Source organism: Trachinotus anak, unplaced genomic scaffold (assembly GCF_046630095.1).
Source record: "Trachinotus anak isolate AG129_WGS33_773 ecotype Australia unplaced genomic scaffold, CSIRO_AGI_Tana_v1 ptg000024l, whole genome shotgun sequence".
Lineage (NCBI taxonomy): Eukaryota > Metazoa > Chordata > Actinopteri > Carangiformes > Carangidae > Trachinotus > Trachinotus anak.
The window spans coordinates 13563271-13574695 of NW_027273875.1; the positions used below are offsets into that span (position 1 = coordinate 13563271).

At 43.9% G+C, this 11425-nt stretch overlaps 1 protein-coding gene across 4 annotated transcripts; it reads right to left on the minus strand.

The window, feature by feature from the left end:
* Positions 1-310: 310 nt before the first annotated feature.
* wnt11 (wingless-type MMTV integration site family, member 11) lies at positions 311-10408 on the minus strand. 4 transcript variants are annotated; one of them, XM_071461325.1, is made up of 6 exons: positions 9169-10408; positions 7249-7440; positions 5211-5455; positions 3754-4031; positions 3315-3607; positions 311-1374 (listed from the first exon to the last, which is right to left on the minus strand). In XM_071461325.1, exons 2-6 carry the CDS (start codon positions 7329-7331, stop codon positions 1200-1202), a joined length of 1074 nt encoding a protein of 357 aa, XP_071317426.1. In that variant the 5' UTR covers positions 7332-7440; positions 9169-10408; the 3' UTR covers positions 311-1199. The 4 variants fall into 4 exon arrangements, with proteins under 4 accessions (XP_071317426.1, XP_071317429.1, XP_071317427.1 ...); XM_071461328.1 differs by lacking the exon at positions 9169-10408 and adding an exon at positions 9028-9146; XM_071461326.1 differs by lacking the exon at positions 9169-10408 and adding an exon at positions 8122-8909.
* Positions 10409-11425: the final 1017 nt, after the last annotated feature.

The window sequence follows — 11425 nt, forward strand, 5'->3', positions numbered from 1 at the left end:
TGGAATGTCCAAACAAACACTTTCCCAGGGTTTGGGTAATTCAGAGAGCGATCCCAACAGGCTGTCAGGTTGAACCCTGCAACTCATTATTGACTGTGCCGAGGTGATTTGCAGTCAGAGTGTGCAATAAGTTGTGGTAAAGTGTTATTTTATAACATTTGGATTTGCAGTGAATTGCACTAAATGTTGCTTAGTAGGAAAATAATTATGGATTTGTCTTTGCCAAAGTTCTGTAAAGTGAACCCCACAATATGTCGTTAAAGGTGCAGTTAAAGGAAAAGGACAAAAACATGCAGTATCCATGTAGAGATCATGGTGAAGATCATTTAATTATTTTATAAATACTTCTTTTCTTTATTTCAGTATACAAAATAACAGTATGTACATCCACACAAAAGTGGTTTACAAAATCCATGAGTTCAGCTCATATGCTCTAAAAAATAGAATATATTTTGAACTGCCTGCATGTCAGACATAAAGATGATAATGCACCATTTCACAAAGTTCTCAGTTGTCCTCTCTCAATCCACAGGGATGCAGGCTTGTCATGATCCAACACAGGACACATGGTGAAAGTCCAAAACATCAACCACAAAAATGTTCCATGATTGAAAAAGTACTTGAAGTTCCCTTTTTGTTTCCTTTTCCTCCATTGTCCATTTCTGCAGAGGAAAAAAGTTGCAATAGTACCTAAAAAAAAAAGAACCACGCGGTTCCATCAGAACCCTTCGAATCCCCGTGGAATAAAGTCAAGCAAACGTCTCTGTCTGGTGAGGGGGAAAAGAGGATCCCTCTCCTCCAGCATAAAATCCAATATTATTTCTTTTTAATAGAGATATAATAAAATAGACTTTCAATATCCCTGGTGTGGGAATTCATAATCATTAACAAGAAAAAGAAAATACCCAGGAGGACGGCGGTCTTCACGTAAACCGACTGACACTGTGGCCACACTCTCCACATCCAGGTTTGTGAAGCGAAAAAAGGTTAGAAGCCCAGCTGGAAGTTTGGAGATTCGATACAAAAAATGATACTGACACAAGAATAGACCACTTCTCCTTGAGATACACATGCTAAAGCTTAAGACAAGATTAAGCCTTCTTGGTATTGTAGTGCTTTGGTTAATCTGTAGCCTCGGGTGGCTGAGTACATGTAGAGAACTTTCTGGTGTGGCCAGCGGCGGCAGCGGCAGCACGGATTCATTTGCAGACGTATCTCTCCACGATCCGCTCGCACTTCTTGCAGGTTACGTAGCAGCACCAGTGGTACTTGCAGTGGCAACGCTCCACCAGCTTCTCCGTGTACGGGTTGTAGCCACGGCCGCAGCACATCAGGTCACAGCTGTCACTGCCAACAGAGGTTTTGTTGCACTGCCTGAAAGTAGGATACACAAAAAGAAGAAATTCAGTTAGATATGGAGGCTCACATATTGCCAGTTTGGTTTCATGTCCAAGATAATTAGGTTTACAGCTTCATTCTAAAACATTTTGTACAATCTCACAGCCTTCGGAAAGCCCACAATAGTCCTTTAAAAGTGCTTGACCGGCCGGTGTGCCTTAACCTTTTGTGCACTCCCCTCTTCCAAACATTTTTTTCTTTCATTTGCCTTTGTGTTTCGTCGGCTTTGGGCAACGGATGCTTTGGAGTCTCTCATTTCAGAAGCCCAAGGCATCTTGAATGAACAGAGAATAGCCCCGCCATAAATCACAGTGAATACACAGGGCTGCCCTCCCTCTCTTTAGCTTGCCCTCTTCACATAATTGCATTGTTTTATGATGGCAGAGTGTTAATGACCAGAGTGGTGAGAGAGATGTTGAGCTGATGGCTGCTGTGGGAGTAAAGGAGGAGGAGGAGGAGGGATAGAGTCACTGAGAGTGTAAGACAGGTTTATTACATGGCTGAGAGCTGGGAAATAGACATAAACCCCCACACAGTTATGGTTTGTCAGAAGGTAGATCTGGTTAGATTGCTGCTGCACTGTAAATTGAGCAAGAGGACAGGACTGTACACTCTGCAGACTGATGGTTTAAGGAGTGACACAATAATGTAATTTAAGACTAAAGCACAGACTTCAATAGTGTGCCTTTTCTCAGGGCCATGACACATTTTTGCACAAGGGATCACACTTTATCCATTAGGAGCTGCTGCTAAAATTCACCTTTCCTGTCCCACTTTCTCCTTTTAGTCAAAAACCTGACTCTAGGATACAATATCGACACCCACACACATAGACTCACAGTTACTCATACAAAAACATCAGCATCACACACTCACTGCGGAGTGCCATCATTATTTGGCAAAAGCGCTAATGCTGCAGACTGTGTGTGGCTGCTGTGTTATCAGGCTGCAAGGGACAGCACTGGGCCCAGTGAGTGTCTGTGACATGAAGCATGTCTTCTGGTTATCTGTAGAGTGGCCTAAGGCTGAGGGATCATATGATGCATGACATTTACAACATACAACAACAACACGTGCCAAATAGTGAACCTCTGTGGCTTACACAACCACGATCATAGGCTGGTAACGCTAAGGTATATGAACGGACAAAATCACATTTATTCTTATATAAGTTTGCTAAACAACTACAGATCAGATCAGTGGATTAATTCTGGTCAACAGAGAAACTTTGTCCTAAAAACTGAATAATAATACCTGAGATACAACCTGTCCTCTGCAACGTACTGAAGGGAGACTGGAAAACTGAATAGGCTTATAAAGACAGCGCTGAATATTTGTGCCATATTTCTTTGATACTCACCATGAGTCAGACCCTCAGACAATGGTTTGCCTTGCTGCCCACTAACTTCTCGCAGCCCAGAAACCAGCAGCACTAAACACTGTCCCTATGAAAACACTGGAGCTGAATAGCTGAAGTGCGAAAACACTGGAGCTGAATAGCTGAAGTGCGTAAACCTTTATCTTTGGGGGACCATTAACTATTTTCTCATTTGTGTGGCCCTCTCCAATCGATATCAGCTCTGGCACACTCGGTCCTAAGAATAACTGCATTAGTCAGTGTTTCAGATAGCAGGACAAGGGCTCCAGTCACAGGGGCCTTTTCACTGACACATGCTCAGACAAGCCACAGACGGAGCACTCACAAGAGCCACTGCTTGTTATCAGCCGGTCTGCAAACTAAACGGTGCCACCGCACAGGGCGGCACTAGAGTCAACATCCTGGGTGAGCACGCATCCAGGATTGGTCATTTCCTGTTCGTCAGCTAACTCCAAACAGCAGAGAGCTATCATTACTGTCAAATATCCCCTCTCATCTCATGCATACTCAATCGAACACAACGACGTGACTGCCTCACCTGTCCTGCGTGCCAACGGAGCCCTGCTTTTCGTTCTTGGTGCAGAAGTCCGGGGAGCTCTGCAGGTAGACCAGCTCGTTCTCCCTCACCGGCCTGATGTCAATGTCTTTAGGTACCAGCTGCTTGCGTGTCCCCATGGGCCGGTGAACCACTTTGGTGGCTGACAGGTACTTGGTCTTGAGGTCCATGGCGATCTCCCTCAGGTCTTGCAGACCTCTCCAGCAGGTTCTTATGGAGCAGGAGCCGGACACACCGTGGCATTTACATTTCATCACCAGCGCCTCTCTCAGTACCTTGACAAGAGGACAGAGGACATGGAGGTTAGAAAAAGCTCATACAAATAAGATACAATAGAATTGAAACTGCAACGTCCAGTTTAAAAGACATAAAACTCAATTAGAAACAACATATTTGCATTTTTCCAGTCCATATTGCTTACCTGTCTCCCAACCTCACTGTTGTGTAGGTGCATCAGTTTGTTGGCATGGGAGCCTGCACGCTTCATCTTCATGGGAGCATCAGAGAACTTGGAGCCCATCATCAAACCGTAGTGCAAGTTGTCAGCGCAGCCGCCCCAGCGATACCCGGGCTCTGGGATCTCCGCTGGGATAGGACCGCATGAGCACAGACGCAAATCTCCAGAAGTGCACGCCCGGGCTATGGTGTGGCTGATGGTTGCAGCAGACAGGGCATACACGAATGCAGCCTCTCTCGTTCCTGTCAAAAGAAAAATCTAAATTACATAGGTTTGTTTTGTCCAACTAACAGTCCAGGAATCAAGTTTGCGACAAATAGAAATCCTCACAGTTTAGAAGCTGGAACCAGCAAATCCTCACAATCTAAAAATGACTGAAATGATTTTCTGTTGATCAGCTGGTTGATTAATCAGTGAATCCTTTCAGCTCTGACAGTTATTACTAGTAGCAAAATATCTGTAGATTCATAAATATTTTATGTGCAATATGATCTGCTCAGTTTTGAAGCTTTAATCAACTTCTCTGTCATCCATCAGTCGTATCTCCCAGTTTCTTTCTCAGCTTTTCAACCATCTCAGTGAAAAGAAAAACCCACCGCCTGCACAAAATGTATCAGACACAGCCCATCACTGCCCATTCTGTAATGCAGAGTGAGGGCTGATGTAATTGGTGGTGATGTGTGTACATGGAGAGCACATATGTGAAAGGTCAGGGAGCAATTGGAAGTAAGGGAAGAAATCATGTATGACCGTGGGCTGGTTAGATCAAAGCCATCCCTGAAAAGAGATGAGCTATTTCCTGTTCACTGCAGACTGTTCATTTGGCTTTTCTGGTGGTGGTGGTGGTGGTGGTGGTGGTGAGGGGGGCTGCACAGCTCCCCCACCCACAACCCAGCAACTGCCTCTGGCTGATTCAAGGCCCTTCTGGAAACAGAGGCAGCCTGCGTTGCAAGCAGGCGTGCAGTCAGATAATGCTGCAGCTCTCAGAAATAACAAGCCAATTATTAAATCATCAGAATGTATACAGGCTGTGAAAGAGGCCATTCTCAAATAACACTTCAGAACAAATCCCTGGTGAAGGCTCCCGGGAATAAGTGATGGAATAATTTGGCTGGCAGTAAAAAAAAAAAGTGGAAAGATGAGGCCACACGTCATCTTAAAGCCAGAAGTAATTTTTGCAAAAGACATGATTCTTTATCATAGTTCAGTCATGTTGTGGTGTCTGAGCGCACACACACCATCAAAGGACTGAAGCTCACTTCACCAGTTACTGTCAACTGAACTGCAATAAATGCAGGACTTGATGACCCTGGTTTTGGATAGCCATTGAATGTCAAGCGTGACCGTAAACATTAGACTCTTGTGGTTAAAAAAACTTGGAGCAGCTCTTTGGAAACAACAGAGTCGGTTTATGACCATACCTCGGTCGAGGTCTGGACGATACTTTGGGGCATCAACAGGGATATCAATGGAGGAACAGTTCCAACGCATATCAGCAAAGGTCTTCTGACATGTTTTCTTGACTTCGCGGGCAGCTTGGATAATGGTTTGCATGAGCTCCAGGTTGCTGCGGCACAGCTGAGCTTGGGAGGACACCAGTCCGGGCAGCAGCTTACAATGGTGAGTCTGGTTGATGTGTAAAGATGAAGGAGCGTGTGACAGTGCTCTGCAGCAGGGGAGAGAGAGACAAAAACAGGGGGTATTCAGTTTAAATTATAGAACACATTTTCTCTTAGGTGCAGTGGTGATGGCAACAATGGTGATAATTGCTTAATCACATGTAATTTGTTTTATGAGGAGTGGCATTATTACGTTTATGGGAATAACAAAGCAAGCTGTGAGATTTATTTACAGTGGTGTGTTAGTGATTTGAGTTTCTTTGTATACACGTATTTCAAGCCTGTAAGATACATCAACTTTGAATAAACACTTGAAAAACTGAAACAGATAATGCTTGAGGCAAGGAAATATTTTGGCATGCGCTACAGAAGAGAACCATCTTATCACATTGAAAATCCCAAGGGTAACTCAGCTGCGGATTCATAAAATATAAGTGACATGTTCTTGGCACAAGGCTTTTCTTTTGTTAAAGCACAGAAGAATCCTCGAGATACGCCAAAAAATATAAAAATTCCACTAAATTCTGATCTACAGTGAGTCGAAGAACCACACAGATCCCTAACCATTTGTATTTTCCACCACAGGAAGCGCGTCCTCTGTGGCCTCAGTTTGACATGAATCATCCGTTTACAGACTATAAAGGGCACACACATTTGATTTAAATAATTTAAACGTACTATGGATTAACTTAATAGAGAAACCGCAGGCGGAGCAGGTTAGCTCTCTCTCTGCTTTCTGTGTCTTGCACTTTGCTGAGAGTTCGTGAGAACCAGGCAGCGCCGCCTGCACTTTGGCCTGTTTTGCATTAGGGGCCGAGGGGCCGCCACTCTGTGCCCAACGATAAGCTGTGATTCTGCTGGGCTTGTGGTAACCCGGCACTCACAGGTGTTTACAACTGCATCTGTTTTGCATTTCACCGCTGTGCATTATCACGACTGTACGACTTCACGCTCAGATTTAGCACATGCCATCCCAGCTCCCATGGCACATCTGCTCCAGTCCTCCCGCTGTGAGTATTACAACCACTCACCCTGATAAGACGCCAGGGATATATTTGGTAAAGCAAATCCTAAAAGTTATGTTTTGACAGTGATCCGACATAAGGCAAGGGTATAAATGTGCAGATAAAGAAATAAACAACGGAACACGCAAATTGCGAAGAAAACCTCCAACGCCAAACAAAACCATCCCTTCAGTTCAAACATAACAAATTCAAAAAATAGCAACTTGGGATTTTCATGTACTTTCCACAATTATTGTGAGAACTATTGTTTACTCTTACTCTGCTTTAAAAACAGTGCGGTGTTGAGTACGAGCTGTCAACATTTGTGTCCAAATTTACAGTATTGCAGCTTCCTTCTTCACTATTTTTAAACTGATGTGAGGCCTGATGAGACAGTGACATCACTGCTGCTGTCTGTGGCGCCATGACGTCTCATTTTCTGTCCTTATCGTTTTATTATTATGCAGAAGGGGGTAAGTTCAGTCTGAGATCCTAGAACGGAAACACGCTGTCTCCTTTTACTGAAGCTGCATTAAAATTAAACCAAAGAGGTTTCCTTTCATAACCCGAAGAACTGCCCGCTAATCTACCGTCTACTTCATCAGATACACATGTACACAACACACAGTCAGGAGCAACCTGAGGAATGTTGGGGCCCATTTCAAAGCTGCCATGGGCCCTCCACGCCATAAAACACTGAGACATGCAGCAAAGAGCCACACAAAAATCATGCATCTTCATGATGACATCTGCTGTGACACTGTTTGAACGTGAATCCGTGTAAAGATGGCGACTTGCCTGAAATAAGAAATGGCGGCTGTCTTGAGAATACTTACAGCCATTTGATGCCGGAGCAGACCTGAGACAGCAGCAGTGCTGTGAGCACGCCAAGAGGGAGGACATGAGAGCTGCTCCTCATGGTGGGACAGTGGCTCCAATTCACACAAGACACAAATTCAAAGGGCAGTTGGGCTTCTGGGTTCACACTCAAAGGTCAGTGCTCATGACACGGCCTCCTCTTCTGAACCCTGTAATAAATATGATAAATAATATCAGTGACTTAGCAGTGCGACAGTGGTTCCACTTTTGACTATTTCTCCTTGATGCGGTGACTGTGAAAAATCTGTGTGAGCTGTGAAACACTAAAAGGTTTAGATAATTAAAAAGCAGGTCAAATCTTATAGCAGAAAAATCCAATAAAGGAATAAAATTTTATTTACGGTCAGCAATCTCAGGTAATTTGCTCACATTAAATAATGAAAGAACACACATAAGAAAACAAAAAATGAAACGAGCATAATCATAGAAATACTTTCTAGATAGTTTACTAACACTATTGTGAGATAATTCAGGGGAATACAGCAGCAGTCCGCTTCATTCTTTATGCAAATAAACAAAAAGAAGACAAGTCATTGCAGTCAAAGTTTAAAGACAAAGAAACCTCAATTAAATTCTCACAGAGGGATGATGATGCTGCCTTTCCTTTGTGAGACTCTGTGTTGCTTCATAATCTGCTGAGGTTTTTCTAAAATATACAGGATCATAACACATTATAGCGGATCGTTTTCCGTTGTGGTTACTTCCACAGCGCTGGTGAGGCTTCCATGCATGACCTCTGGACACACTCCAGGCCTGTTTCCCATGATCAAGCTGGTCGGGTTATTTGCATTTTTGCATATTTTACTCTCTATAACTCAGCTCGGTTTTACCTCTGCTCCACTTGGATAAACGCAGAATGAGAGTGACAGCGGCACAGATCGGCGGTAATGTGCCGCCGGTGGCCGGGTCAGCGCATCACAGGCAGGATCTGATAGCTCTGAGCCGATGATAAGCCATCTCTCTGAAGGGAGCTTAAAGCGAGGCGTCAAACCTGCAGGGAGCCGATGATAATGGGCCTTTTTCAAGCAGCGGAGTTCCGGTCCTTGTCGCTGATTGGCCGAGACGCGCTCGAAACTGTGTGAAATCACTTGTATTAATTATTCAAATGAGCTGACAGAAACTCCCCACTGCAACACTGAGTATTACAACCGCTTTTCAAGCCCTAGATTTCTGACCCGTAGGTTACAGTAATAATAAAAGAATAAAATAATCAGCCTGTCGTACACGATCGACGGAAACTCGCGTATTTCCTGAGCGGTTCACACATCTGTTGCCGCTCGGCGTCAAGTCGCGGCCTTCAATAAGCCGCTTTACTGCTCAAATGTACTTTTGGCCAAAGTGGCTCCGGTTTCCCCCGAAAAGATAAAGGCTGATAGACTCACACACCATCCGATGTGTCTGTCATCAGTCAGAGATAAACAGGGCAGGGCAAGCCGACTGGACTCAATCATTAATCAGTAATCATGTGTAGACTCATTAGTGGAGATTAACTGACAAGGACAAAGGATACTTTTTATAGAAAACTTATGATAAAGGTATTTTCCAGTGTAAAGACAAAAGTCTCCATGAGGAGAGACTTAGAAATCACTTTACAGAGGGCTGCGCCCAAACTAATTGGTTTAACATGAAATTAAAATAGGCTATTTATACAGTAAGTGGGAAATAAACTGGAATAAATGGAGTAAATCAGCATTTCTCCTATCGTAAACTAATTTTCGTTACAGCTTTTTCCATACTTTTTTCAGCAGATCACGCCTCTGTAGACAAAGCCATCAACGTTGTCTTCACTGAATAAGCGTCCACACAGACCCAGCACACCCACTAACAGCAGCCCACAGACCGTGACTTCTCCCCCAGCCAAACAGGCCGAAGCTCACCTTTGCTGACTGGTCACTGCTGAGTGAAGCGACGCAGGGAAATCAAAGCAGTGGAAGCAGTCGGATCTCAGCGGGTCGGGGTGTCCTTCCACAGCAGTGCGAGTCCGAGTCAGCCTGAAGCGCCAGTAAAATCCAGCACGGCGTGGTAGAATAAGTCCGGACAGGTAGGCATGGTGTGCATCAGAGCGCTGAGAGGGAGAGGGAGTGTGTGAGTGTGTGAGGGGCAGAGAGGTCTGAGCAGAGGAGAGGGAGTGCGCCTGAGCGGGGGCAGACTCAGCTCTGAAGTACCCCTGCCCCGCTTTGATCTCACTGCTGATGTCAGACCCGCATTAACATAAGAAAGCGCTGCGCCGGGACCAGAGCGCAGCTACTGGGAAACACTGCAGCGCTGTGGGACTCGTATCCACTCAGTTCTCTGGGATAGTCCCATAATATTCCCACTAGGCGCTGAAGTGAGTTATTGTGCGTCTCTGATGATGAATAGTCGATGCAGCGACCCTATTTAAACGGCATTTATAGTTTCTCTGGTATCTGTATCACAGTCCCATAAAATTCCTTTAAAGATTCCCTGAGTTCCCACAGGACATGTAGTGGCGCCCATTTCATGCTTAATGGTAACTTATACTTTCATGTCACCAAGGATACGTAGCTATAAAATATGAAATTACGCTTGGAGAAAGCTGGAATGAATATATAATCGCTTATCCGGGAAATGTCTTTGTTAAGTATGTTTTTAAATAGAAGTTTTCCTATAGTGACAGCGAGATGGCACAGTTATCTGCAGTTTTCTTCTTTGCAAATAGTTGTCTGGGTACACGGTGTTCACTTAAACAGTAATAACAGCCTATTACTTGTTATGAAACGGCTATAGTATAAATGGATAGTGATAAAAGCCCATACATTCATATATTATCTTATATTTTACTCTTAAGAAGTCAAAAGATAGACAGGCACAAACTGAGCCAACGATCAACCTTGAATGGTAAACGTACTTTTATTGTTCACACTTCAAAAACCGTACTCTATCTGCTGATTTCATACACATATATTTTTATGGAAAAATGTGGAATAATTGAATCATTCCATTATAGTAAATGAAAAAGTCTGTGTCCCGTAATTTTGATCAAAATCCGTTTTGAAACAATGTTATACATTCAGGAGTTGTAGCATTATTTTTTTACCCTTTGTGCAACACAAAGAAACTGACACCAAAATTTAATAAAGATTCAGCTGTGGTCTCTCATTTGTGTGGAAACCGCCCTCAATATTTGCAAAAGCAATGTTTAAGGGAAATGTCCCAGTCACAGACACACCCTTTCTATCATTACCTTCAGTGAAATACAATGTGCTATTTTTGTATTTTCATAAACTAGGATAAAAGAAACATGTCCAATTTAAAAGTTAAATGATGTTCTGAATTCACTGTGACACAAAAAACATGTTTTGTGCATTAATGCGGATGCTTTATGATAGTTAGAATATATGTAGTGTTATACAATGTCACATGACATTGTGTTATTCCAGGTACACACATGCACACACATAAATGCAACCCAACACATGTTCTAAAATAAAAAAAAATTAAAGTAAAACCTCCCTGAAGTTACAGAGAGTTTTCCTGTACTGGCAGATTTCCTTAAATATTAAACCACATTGTAAGTGATACATTTCCGAGCCAGCTCTGGGAACGTGATGTATAGTTTCCCTGAGAATCGGCTGCACCTCCAGCGCTCAGACAAAAGCAATAGTGAACTGCTGTCCAGACCTTGACCTTGTAACTTGTATAGCTAACATGGCAGGCCTCGTGCACTGCTGGCTGCTCCACTGGGACCAGGAGATCAGGTGTTGTCATGCTGTCTCTGGAGCACACACATTTACAGACCACAACAAGCTCTCCTCCTCTGGGAACACCTGGATCCTGTGTCTGAATCTGTTTGCCAAACAGGGCCTGCTGCCATGTTTTATATACAATATGATAGCCCCATATGTGTGTACCTTATTTACAGAGGGGTTGTGATCCTGGTTCCACAGAGACTCCACGTGTTTTACATGGCAGTCAACTGTGAATGGGCACAGGTTGGAGCGTGTGTGGGAGTCGTGGAGCCCTCAGCAGGACCGGGCCCGTCTACAGACAAACTTTTTACACACAGGCTCTCCATTCCTGAGCTAGGATCAACACACAGCCCCTTGATCCTCACATCTCACCTTCCAACAGCAACACAGAGGGGGAGGACACCTTCTGAGGGAGGCGGCGGGG